Source organism: Octopus bimaculoides, chromosome 9, assembly GCF_046866305.1.
Source record: "Octopus bimaculoides isolate indiv1 chromosome 9, ASM4686630v1, whole genome shotgun sequence".
In the NCBI taxonomy this organism is placed as follows: domain Eukaryota; kingdom Metazoa; phylum Mollusca; class Cephalopoda; order Octopoda; family Octopodidae; genus Octopus; species Octopus bimaculoides.
In genome coordinates this window covers 32819946-32841315 of record NC_142936.1, presented here as the reverse complement: position 1 = coordinate 32841315, position 21370 = coordinate 32819946, and the positions used below count along the sequence as shown (strand labels likewise).

The window sequence follows — 21370 nt, the reverse complement described above, 5'->3', positions numbered from 1 at the left end:
CACACACACACACATATGCACTCATCCATATATGCATAATTGCACATACATAATCATACATGAGACATCATGCTGTACTTCATCACATCTTGAGATCATTTATACCAATGAAATGTACTTCTTATGCCAAATGTCTAAATCCAATGGACCAGTCACTGGATAAGTTTGGCACAGAAATGTTAACATAGAGTGGTGAATAAATCGATATATCGAATTTGAAGTCTCTGTCTCTTTTGAATATGAAAATTTAAAAGGTTAAAATCCTTATAATATAAATATAAACTGTGAGAACGACCCTTAAGGAATCTAGTTAATGATCTCCTAAGGTAAGTTCTTATGCTATATTGGTAACGGTTGCTACATCCTCTGGAAAAATTATTATATATATATATATATATTTATATCATCATCATCATCGTTTAACATCCGCTTTCCATGCTAGCATGGGTTGGACGATTTTACTGAGGACTGGTGAAACCAGATGGCTACACCAGGCTCCAATTTGATTTGGCAGAGTTTCTACAGCTGGATGCCCTTCCTAATGCCAACCACTCAGTTTTGGCTGCTATATCTAGCATGGTGGTGTCTTTTAGATACCCTTAATTATAATTTGAATAATAATTATTGCCTATGAGGTTTTTATTCCCATGCTAGCCTCCTGATATGATCGGTATTTTAAATAACGACCTTATCCTTATTTACATATATATATATATATATATATATATATACATATATATACATACATATATATACATACATATACATACATATATATACATACATATATATATATATACATATATATATACACCAACAATAACCACAGCAGCAGCAACAACAACACAAACAATAGTGACTGCAGCAACAAAAACAAAAACAACCGCAACCCCACGAACACCAACACCAACAACAACAATAACAGGGGGAACGGACACACAGACACAGATAACCATAGGCACAAGAACATGGATAAAGGTAAGGTCATGGGGGTTAAGAGGGAGAATAAAGTTGAATGCAACAGAATACTTGGACAGGGAGTCAGTAGACTTAAAACAGAAAACACTAGGTGTGGTGGTAACTATAGCGATAGTGGTGATGGTGGTAGTGGTAATAATAATAGTGATGATGATGGTGGTGGTGGTGGTAATAATCATGACAATAGTAGTGGCAGTAGTAGCGAGGGGAATGGTGGTAGCAGTAACGACAGTAATAGTAGTAGTAGTTATGAAGAAGATAACCCCAGAGAGGCCAACAACATGAATACCAACCTCCTTGACACTCAATTCTTCAACATATGTGACAAAACTTATAATATGAGCTGGATATACCCGACAACATTACCCTTTAACAAAAGAGTCTGCATCCCTAAACATACTCATGACCACATGGAAGCACAATTCACTATAGCTAGGACAAAACTTAGACAGATTTTAGAATTATACACTAAGAGACTGAGACAGAATAAGACAGAGGCCCAACAACTTGGGAATATACCCGCATGTGGCCTACACAAGCTCATGCAGCGCATGAGGAACGGAGAAGTGATATTTTTATATGTACATATATATATATTTATTTATATATATATATATACATATTTTTTTTATATGTATACATATATGTAAAATGGTGTATAACAATGTAATCTTCTCCTCAGGGAAAGAAAGAAAGAAACCAAACTCATCAATACGACATTTTACCAGAATGTGATGAATGTGTATAATGATGAATGAAACCTATTAGGTTTTTTTAAAAAACTGTTAGAAGATATAATGTGAAATGTGAAATGTGAAAGTATCTGAAGTTTCAAAGTGTTTAGTTAAAAAAAAAATTAATTAAATAATCTGTACACCAAACTGAATAGATCTGAAATGGATAAAAAGCCAAGTCAACCTTGGTAAAATTCCAACTCAAAATTTAAACACAGGCGAAATACCACTAAGCATTTTGCCTGCCTCGCTAACGTTTCTGCCAGCTCGCCGCCTTAGACCATAAACATTCAGTTTAGGAATATATTCTTTATTCTTATAGCTGAAGTAAATTTTGTGGCATTTTACCCCATAACTTTTCTTCTAATTTTTGTTCAATGTGACTAACAACTTTGAATCCCCCATACATTTTTCTATCATTCAAACCTAAGAAAAGTATACCTTTAATTTAAAATTGAAAAATTTATGTTAATTGAAGATAAACTTCTGCCTTACTGCCCCCCTTGAGGTTGCAGATATTTTAATGTAACTTTTTTTCTACTGAACCAAATCTCATACTATTTATGCCAAAGTGCAGCTGAGGAGATGTACTCTTTAAAACTGTTAACAGTTTGCAATTTAGTTGAGAACTGAATTAGTGGTGAAGCTTGGAAGCTGCTGCGATTGATGAAATGGTGGACTTAAGAATATACTCAACCATTACCATGGTTGAATGATATGAATATGCATATATAAATAAATATATATATATACATCATTGTCATTGTTTAACATCTGCTTTCCATGCCAGCATAGGCTGGACAGTTTGACTGAGGGCTGGCAAGCCAGGAAGATGCGCCAGGCTCCTGGCAAAGTTTCTACAGCTGGATGCTTTTTACGTGCCACCAACACGAGGGCCAGTGAGGCAGCACTGGCAATGACCACACTTGAATGGTGCTTTTTACATGCCACTGGCACAGAAAGTCAGCCAGCACTGGCATCGACCACGCTCGAATGGTGCTTTTTACGTGCCACTGGAACGGGTGCCAATTAGGAGGTACTGTCATCAGCCACGACAACGACTTCACTTGACTCAATAGGTCTTTGCAAGCGCGGTTTAATGCCCAATGATTAAAGGGTACTCTTAAATGGGCCGGTTATGCTGCACTGGCATAGGCCAGTTACGGTCTCACTTGGCTTGCATATCTTCATAGGTCTCAGTCACTAGTCATTGCCTCCATAAGGCCCAATGTTCAAAGGTTGTGCTTCATCACCTCATCCCAGGTCTTCCTAGGTCTATCTCTTCCACAGGTTCCCTCTACTGCTAGAGTGTGAGACTTTTTCACACAGCTGTCCTCATTCACATGCAGCACATGACCATACCAGCGCAGTGGTCTCTACTGCACACCACATCTGTTGTGTATGCACACTGACATTACACATCCAGCAGAGCATAATAGCTTCCTTCCTTGCAATCTTACACATGTCCTCAGCAGTCATGGCCTGTATTTCACTGCCATGTAGCACGACTGTTTGTCCACATGCGTCATACAGTTTACCGTTTACTGATTGAGAGGCCCTTTGTCTTCAGCAGAGGTAGGAACTCTGAATTTGCCCAGACTATTCTTATTCTAGCAACTACACGCTCAGAGAATCCACCCCTGCTTCTGACTTCGACGCCTAGGTAACGGAAGCTATCAGCTACTTCTAGTTTTTCCCCCTGGCATGTGACGGAAGCTGTTTTCTGCACGTTTTCAGTGTTTATTGCCTCTGAGCATTTGCCACACACAAAAACTATCTTCCCAGTTAGCCTTCCTGTGGTATTGCTACACATTTTATGTGTCCATAGCTTACACCAGGTACATCTTAAGGAGTTTCTACCAATGCCTTTTCTGCAGATAGAGCAGGACCATCTACAAGAAGGGAATTGTGATTTGTCTGCCTTCCTACTTATTAAGTCTTCAGTTATTTCTAGATTGACTCTAAGGCCCTTCGATTCTAGACCTTGCTTCCACACCTGAAACTTCTCTAGTTCTGATAGTGACTCAGCTGTTAGAGCAAGGTCATCAGCATAGGGAAGCTCCCAGTGGCATCCTGTCTTGAACTCCTCTGTTATTGCCTGGAGGACTATGATGAATAAGAGGGGGCTGAGGACTGAACCTTGGTGGACCCCTACCTCTACCCGGAATTCTTCACTGTACTCGTCGCCAAGCCTCACCTTACTGACAGCATCCCTGTACGTGGCTCGTACAGCTCTCACTAACTACTCATTTATCCCTAGATTCCTCACTGACCACCAGATAAGGAATTGGGGGACCCTGTCAAAGGTTCTCTCTATGTCAACAAAAGACAGGTACAGAAGTTTATCTTTGGCTAGGTATTTCTCCTGCAGCTGTCTTACCAGAAATATAGCATCGGTGGTGTTTCTCCCTGGCAGAAACTCAAACTGCATCTCGTCTAAACTGACTCTCTCCCTAATTAGTTGGGCTATGACCCTCTCCATGACCTCCATTACCTGATCCAACAACTTGATACCTCTGTAATTATTTCTATCCAAGACATCACCTTTACCTTTGTAGCAGTTGACTCTGGTGCTGCTACACCAGTCATTGGGTATGACTCCATGTATCACCTGACTGACTATAGCCAACACTGCTAGATATTTTAAGTATCTCTGTGGTGATTCCTGATGGGCCAGGGGCTTTCCCTGTCTTCATACCCTTAATTGCTTTATCTACCAATGTACTATTAATTTGGATAGCTGGTCTCTCAGTTGGGTCAACATTCAGCAGACTCTCTTTCTCCCATCTATTTTCTTCATTAAGCAACCTTCATAGTGGCGTCTCCAAGTCTCTCTCTTTGCAGCCTCATTAAATGCAAGTGAGCCATCATCCATGTGGACACATTTCTCTCCTATGACATTATGCTTCTCTCTCACACACAGTCTTGCAACACGAAATACTTCAAGTTTTTGGTCCTCATGACGCAGAACATTGGCAAATTTTTTCTTATCTGTTTCCCCTCAGGCTAAGTAAACCTGTCTCCTAGCTTCCCATCTGGCAATCTGATATAATTCCCTGCTACAACCTTTCTTCGAGTCCTTCCATGCCTGTTTCTTTTCCCTAATGGCCCTGTGAACTACTTTGTCCCACCACCACATTACTTTGAGTCAAGAGGGGACTTTGCACCATCCACAGATCTGGTGAGTAGCCCTCAACAAGTAGTCCTGTAGGAACCTCCAGTTGTCTTCCACATCATGTGATGCTATATCCCCCTATATTTTGTCAAAAGCTTTGAGTAACAGGTCTCTAAATCTCTGTCCATTCGCAGGATTCTTAAGCTTCCAGACCCTTCTTCTTCATGCTGGTCACCTTCTGGTCATCCATCTATGGTCCTGAAGTCGCTAACTACTTACTAATCTATGCTATGGGGTGCTTCACCTGGTAAGGCTTTGGCATTTGTAAGTAGCCATCCTTCCTGTTTCCTAGCAAGGATGTAATCAATTTGACAAGTGTGTCCACCAGAACGGTAGGTGACTAGGTGACTGGCAAGTTTCCTGAAGCCCGTATTATAAACCACAAGATCATCTGCATTGCAGAACTCCAGTAGCCTGGTTCCTCACTCATTGCGAGAACCAAAACCATAGCCTCCATGTACACCATGGAAGCCTCCTGCATGTTGTCCAACATGCCCAGTGAAGTTGCCAGCCATAAAGAGAAGGTCCCTGTCATTCGTCAATGAAGTAGTCAGCAAGAGGGTGTCATAAAATCGGTCTTTCTGTCCATCAGGTAGCCCTGGTTGAGGGGTATAAGCCGAGATAATGGTTGCTAACCCATGTTGCAGCACTAATCTAATCTTAAGTATTCTATCACAGACTCTGACTACCTTGATTATCTTATCAACCCATTTCTCTGCAAGAAGTATACCCACATCCCTGACCCCGTCAGTGTTCCCTGCCCAGAAAATCTTATCCCTATGTTCTTTGCCTGTGAGGAACCTAGCAGAACTTCCTCTCCACCTTACTTCTTGGATGCAGCACAAATCTACACATCTCCATTCAAGCATCTTACCATACCTACTCTTCAGTGTGCCAACTCTGAGGGTGTAGGAGGTGTTGGCCCACGAGACCTTGGGGTGGGGGACAGTAGCGTCACGTCCCTGAAAAGAAAGCTCGCATTTGGCAGAACTCATAAACATACAATAGCCTTCAACCTGCATACACTACACCATTTTATGCACTACATAATCACTACATTACATAGAAAATAAACCCTAAGTAGGGATGGGGGAACATTAAGTCTTTGGAGGTGTTCATGGGAAAGACATCCGATAAAGGTCAGAGGATAGAAACTTCTGGTACAAGTGGTGGGAGTGGGAAGGGCAGGTGCACCGCTAAACAGCAAAAACTGGTGCGAGAGAATATTAATGATAATAATGAGATAGAATTGGGTATTTGAATTCTTAACTAGATCTATAACCAACAATTCGATAAATGAATAAATAAAGGACAATAATAAACGAGTGTGAGAAAGAGGGAGAGTTGGATTGAGTGAAGGGATCTTAAGTTTTTTTTCTCTCTAAACATAGGGCATGGAAGACGAAACTGTGTTTACATAGATATTGAACTAGATAAATAATGAAATGAAATAATAAAGTACTTATAATAATTTGCACTGGAAAAGAGGATTTAGATGTGTACTAGCTTGGAAAACAAGGCTGCTTGTCTGAACATCTGGTTTCTACTCAGTGTGGCGAGGTTTTAAAATATGAGGTAGGGAGATCTGAATGAGCTAGTTTAGATAGGGTGGGGTGAGCAGAGGTAAAGTGTTGGGAGAAGTAAGCAGTTAACGAAATTGAAAGAGAAAGAGAGATAGACCAGAGTTAGGCTGGTCGAAGACAGAGCACAAGGAGATGGAATTTTGGGATTTAAGGTAACATAATTGAAATACATCTATGTGTGTGAGATAATTGTTTCAGTATTAATAGTGAAAGTATTATCTCACATTACAATAGAGATGGTATTGTTTCACTTTTGACACATAATACTGAAATAGTGTAAAAGATAAGAGATTACTCTGAGCTCGCATTAGGCAAGAAGTTGAAAATTTTTTTCAGTCTGTGACACTGCATGAACCCTAAGTAAGGCATGTGTAAAATTTGAATGAAATTTGTTGGGTAGATCTTGAGTTTTAGTGATGCACACGTAGACATACACACATTCTCAGTTTTATATATATAGATATCAAATCAGAAGGGGCTTGCAAGCGGTATGGCCATCTGCAGTTCCGAGCAGATGTAGCAACATAGATGAGGGCAGGTTATTGCTCAAAAAAGATAATAACTCTAGGAAGGAAAAGCAAAACCCGCCAGAAATATCCCTCCGAGTTCAGCTGATCTCCATAAATTAAAAAAAATCTGGGGTCACAAAAGGCAGTGCCATGAATGTCTACATCAACAAAGAAAAACTCCCAGTGGATGGTAAATTGAAACTTCTTTCCAATGTGCATTCTGCAAGTCCCATGATAGAAATATTGTGTGAATATTGTATACATGTATGATTGGATTGTATAAATATTTTTCAAATTTACTTCGTTTTTACTTTTTATTTACCTGTAATTTTAATTTGCCTTGTAAGGTGAGTGACAAGTTTTGATTTAAGTTTTACTGTAAATCTTTATTATATATTTTCTTGTGTGTTCATGTATGTGTGTATGTATATTACAATTATTGATGTATTTAATTTTCTAGCTTTCTTCAAAAACAAATTCCAGTATTTCAGTTTATTTTACCTTTATGGTACACCTGTTCTTCTGTGCATTAAATTCAACTGATAATCTAGTGATGTACACAATTCTTCTATATTAAAATTTTGTTGCACACCCAATTCATTTTCTATGGTGATGTTTAAACAAAATTTTAATATTTTTATATTTTGCTCAGTTTACCTGTAATTAGAGTCACTTTGAGACAAAAATTATGCAATAGAATTGATTAAGAAGCCTTTCTTCAATTATGTTCCAAATATCACATTAATATGTTGATAAATAAAAAAGTTACAGTTGTTTAATGAAACTAGTCTAAATGATTGAAACTCACGAGGGGTGTATTTTGGTCAGAAATATAGTAACGAAAGAGTTAACAAAAACAATATATGCAGATTTTAGTGATACTATCATCAAAAACAAGCAGCAAGTTTGAATTCAAAATGTTTTTGAATGAAAACATAGGAAACTAAGAAAATATACTACAAACATAAAAACATGTGATTATGAATTGGATATTTCTTTTTCCAAAAGTGAAATGATTTTGACAAAAAATTCTAATAGTGAGATAAGATACAAAAAAAAAAAAAGAATTTGTACCTGACCTAGTCACAGTCTTTGCAAGGAAACAAAACTATTTTACTTTTTCCTTTGAACCAGTTACTGCAAAAACGAATCGTTATGCAGAAAGAGGATAGAAAAAATTTCTTTTGAAGGCTTCCCACATACTTGAAATAAAGCACTTTTAGGAATATTGTGTGCGTGCGTGTACGAGTACATGTATTTTGATTTATATTTTCCAAATTTACCTTGTTTTCATTCTTTATTGTAATTTTAATTTACGTCTAAGATATTTGACAAAGTTTGATTAATTTGGATTGTGAAACGTTATTATGTGTGTTTCTGTGTACTTACGTATATGTGCAAGTTTATTTAATTTAGTTAATGGTATGATTTCATTTCCTAATTTTCTTCAAAGACAAATTCCAGTATTTCATTCCGATTTATTTCTATGGCACACCTATCTTATGTGCATTAAGTCCAACTGATAAATAATCCAGTAATTAGCATAATCCTTCTCTATTAAAATTTTGTTGTATACTCATTGAATATTAATTAGCTAACTTATTTTCTGCGCTGATGTTTAAACAAAATTTTAATAATTTTATATTTTGCTGAATTTAACTGGATTTACCAGTAATTATATTTTGCTTTGAGACAATTGTTAAATCATGTTCCAAAACTCACATCAATGTGTTGATAAATAAAGAAAGAGTTGTTTCATTATGAACAAATAACAGACAGAAATTGGTTACAAAGATTATGTACATGAAAATTAAACACAAAACCTGGTTACTTTTTTGCAAACATAATTCTTATCGCTCCTTAAAATTATGGCTTTTAAGTGTTGATTTCTCAGCCCAAGAATTACAGCGTGATGTGCTGCTTGACTGGTCCCCCCTCTCTCTCTCTCTCTCTCTTTCTATATATATATGATGATGATGATGATGATCTTTTCTCCCGCCATGCCTCTGTCTACCCCTCCATCCTCTCTCTCTCTTTCGTAGTTTTTCCTTAAGGTCTTCAGGTTCTGGCTATATATAAATGAGAAACCCATTCTAAATTATCTCGCTGACATACTACGACGAAATCTCCAAGATGCAGATAAGATAGAGATTTTTTATTTATTTACGGCCTCAAACATCTCATAATACCTTCGCGCTTTAGTTGCCCCCTATTATTTATCTTGTTTCTCTCCATGAAATTCAATTGAATTCAGTTGTTGTCTTAAATTCATGCTTATTCATTTTCTAAGCTTCCTAAATTCATGCTACGTTATATTCTAATCACCCAGAATTCATTGCTCTTTTAAAAATTACGATTTATGCATTGTTGTCTCTCAAATATTTAAAATCTACAATTAAGAGCCCTATCTACTCGCTGGCGGTAACCCGCCCTCCCACCCCCTCCACCGGAAGTTCATTCCTCTGTCATCCCACCCCCTCCACCGGAAGTTCATTCCTCTGTCATCCCACCCCCTCCACCGGAAGTTCATTCCTCTGTCATCCCACCCCCTCCACCGGAAGTTCATTTCTCTGTCATCCCACCCCCTCCACCGGAAGTTCATTCCTCTGTCATCCCGCCCCCTCCACCGGAAGTTCATTCCTCTGTCATCCTGTCAACCTCGGCTGTCTCCCGGAACCCATCTAGTGGCCTTGGCCATCCTCTCCCCTACCTTTGGGTAGCGCATTAAGGTTGAGAAATGTTTGCAGGTTGTAGGTACTGTTTTGCTTATGAATTCTTCCAATTGCAAGTTTTCTTTTCAGGTACACGACACTGCTTTTCCCCTTCCCAGGCTACAGGCCCACACCCCCAACACCCATACTGTTAGGATTGGCACTCTCAACGTCGGCACGCTGAAAGGTAGATCTGGTGAAATTGTTGAGATGCTTGAACGGAGATGCGTAGATATGTGCTGCATCCAGGAAGTAAGATGGAGAGGAGGTTCTGCAAGGTTCCTCACAGGCAAAGAACACAGGTACAAGATTTTCTGGGCAGGGAACACTGACGGGGTCGGGGGCGTAGGAATACTTCTAGCGGAGAAATGGGTGGATAAGGTAATCGAGGTCGTTAGAGTAAGTGACAGAGTACTTAAGATCAGACTAGTGCTTCATCATAGATTAGCTACTGTCATCTCAGCCTATGCACCTCAACCTGGGCTACCAGATGGTCTGAAAGACCAATTCTATGACACCCTCTTCCAAACTACCTCGTCGACGAGTGACAGGGACCTTCTCTTTGTGGCTGGAGACTTCAACGGTCATGTCGGACGTCGTGCTGGGGACTTCCATGGCATACATGGAGGCTATGGCTTCGGTTCCCGCAACGAGGAGGGAACCAGACTGCTGGAGTTCTGTGATGCAACCAATCTTATGGTCTGCAATACCAACTTCAGGAAACCTGCCAGTCACCTAGTCACCTACCGCTCCGGCAGACACTCTAGCCAAATCGACTACATCCTCGCCAGAAATAGGGAAAGAGGGCGGCTTATAAATGCCAAAACCTACCCTGGCGAAGAATGTACCCCACAACATAGATTAGTAGTTAGCGACTTTGGGATCAAGGCAAAATGGGTGCCCAGAATTAGACAGGCTTGGAGAAGAAGGGTGTGGAAGCTTAAAGACCCTGCAAACGGACAGAGACTTAGAGACAAGTTACTTGAAGCATTTAACGAAATAGAAGGGGATATAGCATCATACAACGTGGAAGACAATTGGAGATTTCTGCGGGACAACCTGTTGAAAGCCACCGACCAGATTTGTGGGTGGTGTAAGGTCCCCTCCCAACCCAGAGTAACGTGGTGGTGGAACAAGGAGGTAGACAGGGCTATTAGACAAAAGAAACAGGCTTGGAAGGACTGGAAGAACAGTGGTAGCAGGGAATTGTACCAATGTGCCAGAAGGGAGGCTAGGCGACAGGTTTATTTAGCCAGAGGGGAAGCAGATAAGGAAAGATTTGCCAATGTTCTGCGCCGTGAGGACCAAAGACTCGAGGTATTTCGTGTTGCAAGACAGTGTAGGAGAGAGAATAGTGATGTTGTAGGAGAGAAATGTGTTCGCATGGATGATGGTACGCTTGCATTAAATGAGGATGCAAAGAAAGAGGTCTGGAGATGCCACTACGATAGATTGCTTAATAAAGAGAATGGTTGGGAGAAAGAGAGCCTGCCTTATGTCGACCCAATAGAGGGACCAGCTATCCGAGTTGATAGTACCAGGGTAGATAAAGCAATTAAGAGTATGAAGACTGGGAAAGCCCCCGGCCCATCAGGAATCACTGCAGAGATGCTCAAAATATCCGGCAGTGTTGGCTATAGCCTAGTCACCCGTATTACGAACCAGGTGATACACGAAGGAGTCATACCCTATGACTGGTGTAGCAGCATCATAGTCAACTGCTACAAAGGTAAAGGGGACGCTTTAGATACAAATAATTACAGAGGCATCAAGCTGTTAGATCAGGTTATGAAAGTTACAGAGAGGGTCATAGCCCAACTAATTAGGGAGCGAATCAATTTAGATGAGATGCAGTTTGGGTTCGTGCCAGGTAAAAGCACTACTGATGCCTTATTTCTAGTGAGACAGTTGCAGGAGAAATACCTAGCTAAGGATAAACCTCTGTACCTGGCTTTCGTTGACATGGAGAAAGCCTTTGACAGGGTCCCCCGATCCCTTATCTGGTGGTCAATGAGGAAACTTGGGATAGAAGAATGGTTAGTGAGAGCTGTGCGAGCCATGTACAGAGATGCTGCCAGTAAGGTGAGGGTTGGAAATGAGTACAGCAATGAATTCCGGGTAGAGGTAGGGGTCCACCAAGGTTCCGTCCTCAGCCCCCTATTATTTACCATAGTCCTCCAGGCAATCACAGAGGAGTTCAAGACAGGTTGCCCCTGGGAGCTCCTCTATGCTGATGACCTTGCCCTAATTGCGGAGTCACTATCAGAACTAGAGGAGAAGTTTCAGGTGTGGAAGCAAGGTCTAGAATTGAAGGGCCTTAGAGTCAACCTAGCTAAAACCAAAATCCTAATAAGTAGGAAGGTAGATAAAACACAAACCCCTTCAGGTAGATGGCCCTGCTCAGTATGTAGAAAAGGAGTAGGTAGTAACTCTATAAGATGTACTCGGTGCAAGCTATGGACACATAAGAGGTGCAGCAACATCAAAGGCAGGTTAACTAGCAAGTTAGTTTTTGTTTGTGGCAGATGTTCAGGTGCAATAAAGACTGCAAACAAACAGGAAACAACTTCTATCTCATTCCAGGGTGAAAAACTAGAGGTAGTCGATAGCTTCCGCTATCTGGGCGACCAAGTTAGTAGTGGGGGTGGGTGCGCTGAAAGTGTAGCTGCTAGAATAAGAATAGCCTGGGCAAAGTTTAGAGAGCTCTTACCCCTGCTGGCGACAAAGGGACTCTCACTCAGAGTAAAAGGCAGACTGTATGACGCATGCGTACGAACAACCATGCTACATGGCAGTGAAACATGGGCTGTAACTGCTGAGGACATACGTAAGCTCGCAAGGAATGAAGCCAGTATGCTCCGTTGGATGTGTAATGTCAATGTGAATACCCGTCAGAGTGTAAGTATCTTGAGAGAAAAGCTGAACATTAGAAGCATCAGTTGTGGCGTGCAAGAGAGACGATTGCGCTGGTATGGACATGTGGTGAGAATGGAGGAGGATAGCTGCGTGAAAAAGTGCCACACCCTAACAGTTGAGGGAACCCGTGGAAGAGGTAGGCCCAGGAAGACCTGGGCTGAGGTGGTGAGGCAAGACCTTCGTACATTGGGCCTCACCGAGGCGATGACTACGGACCGAGACCTTTGGAAATGGGCTGTGCGTGAGAAGACCCGGCAAGCCAAGTAAGATCGTTGCCAGTGCCCCTGGACTGGTTCTTGTGCGGGTGGCACATGAGATGCACCATTTTGAGCGTGGCCGTTGCCAGTACCGCCTGACTGGCTCCTGTAGGATTTTCGAGCGAGATCGTTGCCAGTGCCCCTGGACTGGCTTGTGTGGGTGGCACATAAAAGACACCATTTCGAGCGTGGCCGTTTTCGTGCGGGTGACACGTAAAAGCACCCACTACACTCTCTGAGTGGTTGGCGTTAGGAAGGGCATCCAGCTGTAGAAACTCTGCCAAATCAGACTGGAGCCTGGTGTTGCCATCCGGTTTCACCAGTCCTCAGTCAAATCGTCCAACCCATGCTAGCATGGAAAGCGGACGTTAAACGATGATGATGATGATGATGATGATGACATCTCTGTAAGATAAATGCTATCTGTTATTTCAAAATAAAGGAATCCAAACATGGAGTTTCTCCATGTAGTGGGAGGAATGTAACCAAGATTTAACTAGTATCTGGTGTGGCTACAAGACTGTAAACCTTCTTTCACTATAATGATTCAAAAAAAAAAAAACAAAAAAAAATGCTATCGAGCAAACTGACTTGTGAATTTACAGACAGGCATGTAAATTCACTTATTTTCTCACCCCACCAATTCTGTTGGTCATCATTTCTGATTCCCCCTCCCTAATAATGAAATTTATGCCAATATATTGGGCATATACGTTTTAAGTGGAGGTTGAATGCAAAATACACATATGTAGCATGTATTTTCATTGTTTTGTTCTGGAACCTACCTATTTAAATGGACAAACACAAGATTAATTGTTCCATGTAAACCTAAGAGATTTTAAATCACTGATTAATGATCCATTAAAACGAATGTATACAGAATTAAAAATCAAACAAAAGATAAATACATTTTAAAAAGAAAGTATCTCATATAAATCATTCTATACTCACCTTTTCTGATTTTGCATTAGAAGCATCAATGCCATTATCATTTGATAAAGTCATAGAGGCCAAATCGGAAGTCACATCATCTTCACTAAAATAAAGAAAATGAACCAATTAATATCATGACAAACTCTCTCATAGTAATAAAAAATTTGATATGCTAAACTGGATTCGAAATGAAGACCTTTTACACTAAAGATACTAATACAAAATGAAGCCAAGTAAAAGAGTACAGATATCTACATAGACACAAATGTAGGAAGAAAAAGAATTTGTAGCTCTGAAACAATATATATCATCACCAGTAACACTGCCATGTTCACTTTTCCATGTTTGCATGAGTTAGAAAGAATTCATTAAGGAAAATTTTTGGCTAGATGCTCTTCCTGTCACCAATAGTCACCTGTTTCCAAGAAAGATAATATATCACCTAAGGCTGGACATCTTTTTCTTGCATGCAAGATGATAAAACTCATTTTCAACTATTGCAGGATGTCAAAACAAAGATACATATAAACACATACATCCATACACACAAATATTTACAAACACACGACAGACTGCTTTCACTTTCCATCTACCAAATCCACTCACAAGGCTTTAGGAAAGATGCCAAAATGCTTATGCAGTGCAACCAAACTTGAACTGTGTAGTTGGAAAGAGAAATTCTCATGTACATAGCCATGCCAGCACCTATTAGACAGAGATATGTATAGACAAACATTTTTGTATGTATGTCAGGGTGAATATATATATATATGTACCTGAGTATGCACATAAATGTGCTATAAGGTGGGGAAAAAATAGTACTTGAATACTGGAGGTAGAGTAATATGCTTTATTATTAAAGCTGCAAAAACATCACAATATTTTTGTGATGTTTTTGCAGGTTTAATAATAAAGTGTATATATCATCATCATCGGTTAACATCCATTTTCCGTGCTAACATGGGTCAGACGGTTTGACTGAAGTCTGGAGATCCAGTGGCTGCACCAGACTCCAATCTGATCCTTAAGCCAACCACTCTGAGAGTGTACTGGGTGCTTTTTATGTGCCACCAGCACAGGAGCCAGTCAGGCAGGACTGGCATTGATCACATTCGGATAGTGCTTCTTGCATTGTCACCAGCATGAGGGCCAGTCAACCACATTCGGATGGTGCTTTTTACGTGCCACTGGCATGGGAGCTAGTTAGGGAGTGCTGGCCACAGCTATGATATTAGTTTTACTTGACTCAACAGGTCTTCTCAAGCATATCACATCGCCCGTTGCATCAGGAGTACTCTTAACTGGGCCGGACATGCATGGCTGCGGTTTCACTTTAGTTGCCAGGTCTTCTCAAGCACAGCATATCTCCAAAGGTCTTGGTCTCCTCTGTTAGGCCCAATGTTCGAAGGTCGTGCTTCACCACCTCATGCCAGGTCTTCCTGGGTCTATCTCTTCCAAAGATTTCTTCCACAGTTAGGGAGTGGCGCTTCCTCACACAGCTGTCCTCATCCATATGTAACACATGACCATACCAGCACAGTCATCTCTTGCACACTACATCTGATGTTTCTTATGTCCAACTTTTCTCTCAGGCTGCTTACACTCTGTCGTGTATGCACACTGACATTACATATCCAGCGGATGATACTAGCGTCATTTCATTCAAGCCTACACATGTCCTCAGCAGTCACGGCCCATGTTTCACTGCTGTGTAGCATGGTAGTTCGCACACATGCATCATACAGTCTACCTTTCACCCTGAACAAGAGGCTCATAGTTGCCAGCAGAGGTAGAAGCTCCTTGAACTTTGCCCAGGCTATTCTTATTCTAGCTGCTACACTCTCAGAGAAACCACCCCCAACTACAGACTTAGTCGTCTAGGTAGCAGAAGCTATTAACTACTACTAGTTTTTCCCCCTGGCATGTGATGGAATCTGTTTTCTGTACATCTTCAGTGTTTGTTACCCCTTTGCATCTGCCACGCACAAAAACTATTTTCCCAATTAACCTTCCTCTGATATGCTGCACCTTCTGTGTATCCATAGCTTACACTGGGTACATCATATGGAGTTTCTACCCATGCCTTTTCTACAGATTGAGCAGGGTGACACGTAATACTTAAATAGTGGAGGAGATATGATGTTGCTGTGAGCTCGAACTATGCAAGAAGTTAAAAAAAATTTTTTGACTAAAACACAACTGGGACCCTAAGTAAGGCATGTGTAAAATTAGAATGAAATTGGTTGTGTAGTTCTCGAGTTTTAGGGAGACACACAGACATACATTCTCATTTTTATATATATATAATGTAAAAATGGTGGTGCATCAGCATGGCCGCAGCTCTAAGCTGAAACTTTAAAAAAAAAAAAAAAATTTATTCATACATATGTCTATGTAAATGTTTATATAAATGCTAGTGTTATCTATCATAGGAGAGGTCACTTTGAAAGTGTATTATGTCAAGGGTTTGTGATTTGACAGCCTTCCTACTTACTAAGACTTTGGTTTTTGGTTTTTGCTAGGTTAACCCTAAGGCCCTTCGGTTCTAGACTTGCTTCCACACTCTAAACTTTCTCTCTAGTTCTGGCAGTGACTCTGCTATTAGAGCAAGGTCATCAGCATAGAGGAGCTCCCAGGGGCAGCCTGTCTTGAATTCCTCCGTTATTACCTAGAGGACTATAAAGAATGAGAGGGCTGAGGACTGATCCTTGGTGAACACCTACTTCTACTTAGAATTCTTCACTATACTCGTTGCCAACACTCACCTTACAGACAGCATCTCTGTACAGGGCTTGCACAGCTCTTACCCTAGTCATCTATCCCTAGTTTCTGCACTGACCACCATACAAAGGATCAGGGGACCTTGTCAAAGGCTTTCTCCAAATCAACAAAAGCCAAGTTTATCTTTGGCTAGGTATTTCTCCTGCAGTTGCCTTACCAGAAATATAGCATCAATGGTGCTTCTGCCTGGTACAAAACCAAACTGCATCTCATCTAGGTTAACTCTCTCTCTAATTTGTTGGGCTATGACCCTCTCTGTAACTTTCATCACCTGATCCAATAATTTGATACCCCTGTAATTATTTCTATCTAAAGCATCGCCTTTACCCTTGTAGCAGTTGACTATGGTGCTGCTACACCAGTCATTGGGTATGACTTCTTCATAAACTTGATTTACGATGCGGGTGACAAGACCATAACCTACACCACCCAATATTTTAAGCATCTCTGCAGTGATTCCTGATGGGCCAAGTGCTTTCGCGGTCTTTATATCCTTAACTGCTTTATCTACCAGAGTACTGTCGATTTGTGCAGCTGGCCTCTCAATTGGGTCAACCTTTGGCAGATTTTCCTCCTCTGATTCATCCTCCACATTCAATAGTCTTTCATAATGGCATCTCCAAGCCTCTTTCTTTGCAGAATCATTAAATGCAAAGGCACCATCATCCATGCAGACACATATCTCTCCTACAGCATCATGGTTTTCTCTCACACACAGTCTGAAATACTTCAGTTCTTTGGTCCTCATGTCGCTGAACATTGGCAGACTTCTTTTTCTGCTACTCCCTTGGCTATATATACCTGTCTCCTAGCTTCCCCTTTGGCTCTCTGATACATTCTTCTGGCCTTTAAAATTTCATCAACATCAAACATATATGAATTTTCATGAGGGTTACAGCCGTTATGCATAGAATATAATTTCCAAATTTCATAAAGATCCATTCAGTACTTTTGACATAGTTTTGGATAAGAAAACGAATGACTAATGTGTGTGTATGGGTGTATATATGTATAGATATCTGTATGCATGTATATATGTGTACATATTACATGTACATCTATATATATACATCTATATGTATACATATACATCTCTCTCTCTCTCTCTCTCTCTCTCTCTCCCTCTATATTCCCACCCCCTCCACCGGAAGTTTCATTCCTCTGTCATCCCACCCCCTCCACCGGAAGTTCATTCCTCTGTCATCCCACCCCCTCCACCGGAAGTTCATTCCTCTGCCATCCCACCCCCTCCACCGGAAGTTCATTCCTCTGTCATCCCACCCCCTCCACCGGAAGTTCATTCCTCTGTCATCCCACCCCCTCCACCGGAAGTTCATTCGTCTGTCATCCCACCCCCTCCACCGGAAGTTTCATTCCTCTGTCATCCCACCCCCTCCACCGGAAGTTCATTCCTCTGTCATCCCACCCCCTCCACCGGAAGTTCATTCCTCTGCCATCCCACCCCCTCCACCGGAAGTTCATTCCTCTGTCATCCCACCCCCTCCACCGGAAGTTCATTCGTCTGCCATCCCACCCCCTCCACCGGAAGTTTCATTCCTCTGTCATCCCACCCCCTCCACCGGAAGTTCATTCCTCTGTCATCCCACCCCCTCCACCGGAAGTCCATTCCTCTGTCATCCCACCCCCTCCACCGGAAGTTCATTCCTCTGTCATCCCACCCCCTCCACCGGAAGTTCATTCCTCTGTCATCCCACCCCCTCCACCGGAAGTTTCATTCCTCTGTCATCCCACCCCCTCCACCGGAAGTTCATTCCTCTGTCATCCCACCCCCTCCACCGGAAGTTCATTCCTCTGTCATCCCACCCCCTCCACCGGAAGTCCATTCCTCTGCCATCCCACCCCCTCCACCGGAAGTTCATTCCTCTGTCATCCCACCCCCTCCACCGGAAGTTCATTCCTCTGTCATCCCACCCCCTCCACCGGAAGTTCATTCCTCTGCCATCCCACCCCCTCCACCGGAAGTTCATTCCTCTGCCATCCCATCCCCTCCACCGGAAGTCCATTCCTCTGCCATCCCACCCCTCCACCGGAAGTTCATTCCTCTGTCATCCCACCCCCTCCACCGGAAGTTCATTCCTCTGTCATCCCACCCCCTCCACCGGAAGTTCATTCCTCTGCCATCCCACCCCCTCCACCGGAAGTTCATTCCTCTGCCATCCCACCCCCTCCACCGGAAGTTCATCTCTGTCATCCCGCCCCCTCCACCGGAAGTTCATTCCTCTGTCATCCCACCCCTCCACCGGAAGTTCATTCCTCTGTCATCCCACCCCTCCACCGGAAGTTCATTCCTCTGTCATCCCACCCCCTCCACCGGAAGTTCATTCCTCTGTCATCCCACCCCCTCCACCGGAAGTTCATTCCTCTGTCATCCCACCCCCTCCACCGGAAGTTCATTCCTCTGTCATCCCGCCCCCTCCACCGGAAGTTCATCCCTTTGTCATCCTGTCAACCTCGGCTGTCTCCCGGAACCCATCTAGTGGCCTTGGCCATCCTCTCCCCTACCTTTGGGTAGCGCATTAAGGTTGAGAAATGTTTGCAGGTTGTAGGTAATGTTTTGCTTATGAATTCTTCCAATTGCAAGTTTTCTTTTCAGGTACACGACACTGCTTTTCCTCTTCCCAGGCTACAGGCCCACACCCCCAACACCCATACTGTTAGGATTGGCACTCTCAACGTCGGCACGCTGAAAGGTAGATCTGGTGAAATTGTTGAGATGCTTGAACGGAGATGCGTAGATATGTGCTGCATCCAGGAAGTAAGATGGAGAGGAGGTTCTGCAAGGTTCCTCACAGGCAAAGAACACAGGTACAAGATTTTCTGGGCAGGGAACACTGACGGGGTCGGGGGCGTAGGAATACTTCTAGCGGAGAAATGGGTGGATAAGGTAATCGAGGTCGTTAGAGTAAGTGACAGAGTACTTAAGATCAGACTAGTGCTTCATCATAGATTAGCTACTGTCATCTCAGCCTATGCACCTCAACCTGGGCTACCAGATGGTCTGAAAGACCAATTCTATGACACCCTCTTGCAAACTACCTCGTCGACGAGTGACAGGGACCTTCTCTTTGTGGCTGGAGACTTCAACGGTCATGTCGGACGTCGTGCTGGGGGCTTCCATGGCATACATGGAGGCTATGGCTTCGGTTCCCGCAACGAGGAGGGAACCAGACTGCTGGAGTTCTGTGATGCAACCAATCTTATGGTCTGCAATACCAACTTCAGGAAACCTGCCAGTCACCTAGTCACCTACCGCTCCGGCAGACACTCTAGCCAAATCGACTACATCCTCGCCAGAAATAGGGAAAGAGGGCGGCTTATAAATGCCAAAACCTACCCTGGCGAAGAATGTACCCCACAACATAGATTAGTAGTTAGCGACTTTGGGATCAAGGCAAAATGGGTGCCCAGAATTAGACAGGCTTGGAGAAGAAGGGTGTGGAAGCTTAAAGACCCTGCAAACGGACAGAGACTTAGAGACAAGTTACTTGAAGCATTTAACGAAATAGAAGGGGATATAGCATCATACAACGTGGAAGACAATTGGAGATTTCTGCGGGACAACCTGTTGAAAGCCACCGACCAGATTTGTGGGTGGTGTAAGGTCCCCTCCCAACCCAGAGTAACGTGGTGGTGGAACAAGGAGGTAGACAGGGCTATTAGACAAAAGAAACAAGCTTGGAAGGACTGGAAGAATGGTGGTAGCAGGGAATTGTACCAATGTGCCAGAAGGGAGGCTAGGCGACAGGTTTATTTAGCCAGAGGGGAAGCAGATAAGGAAAGATTTGCCAATGTTCTGCGCCGTGAGGACCAAAGACTCGAGGTATTTCGGGTTGCAAGACAGTGTAGGAGAGAGAATAGTGATGTTGTAGGAGAGAAATGTGTTCGCATGGATGATGGTACGCTTGCATTAAATGAGGATGCAAAGAAAGAGGTCTGGAGATGCCACTACGATAGATTGCTTAATAAAGAGAATGAATGGGAGAAAGAGAGCCTGCCTTATGTCGACCCAATAGAGGGACCAGCTATCCGAGTTGATAGTACCAGGGTAGATAAAGCAATTAAGAGTATGAAGACCGGGAAAGCCCCCGGCCCATCAGGAATCACTGCAGAGATGCTCAAAATATCTGGCAGTGTTGGCTATAGCCTAGTCACCCGTATTACGAACCAGGTGATACACGAAGGAGTCATACCCTATGACTGGTGTAGCAGCATCATAGTCAACTGCTACAAAGGTAAAGGGGACGCTTTAGATACAAATAATTACAGAGGCATCAAGCTGTTAGATCAGGTTATGAAAGTTACAGAGAGGGTCATAGCCCAACTAATTAGGGAGCAAATCAATTTAGATGAGATGCAGTTTGGGTTCGTGGCAGGTAAAAGCACTACTGATGCCTTATTTCTAGTGAGACAGTTGCAAGAGAAATACCTAGCCAAGGATAAACCTCTGTACCTGGCTTTCGTTGACATGGAGAAAGCCTTTGACAGGGTCCCCCGATCCCTTATCTGGTGGTCAATGAGGAAACTTGGGATAGAAGAATGGCTAGTGAGAGCTGTGCGAGCCATGTACAGAGATGCGGCCAGTAAGGTGAGGGTTGGAAATGAGTACAGCAATGAATTCCGGGTAGAGGTAGGGGTCCACCAAGGTTCCGTCCTCAGCCCCCTATTATTTACCATAGTCCTCCAGGCAATCACAGAGGAGTTCAAGACAGGTTGCCCCTGGGAGCTCCTCTATGCTGATGACCTTGCCCTAATTGCGGAGTCACTATCAGAAC

The 21370-nt window shown here is 42.5% G+C and overlaps 1 protein-coding gene across 1 annotated transcript in view; it reads right to left on the bottom strand.

Moving 5' to 3' along the window:
* Nucleotides 1-21370, bottom strand: part of LOC106871994 (eukaryotic translation initiation factor 5B) — a 135541-nt gene that overhangs the window by 109838 nt on the left and 4333 nt on the right. Inside the window, exon 2 of the mRNA XM_052970563.2 lies at nt 13815-13899. Coding sequence (XP_052826523.2) covers nt 13815-13899 — 85 coding nt within the window. The remainder of the gene's footprint in view (nt 1-13814; nt 13900-21370) is intronic.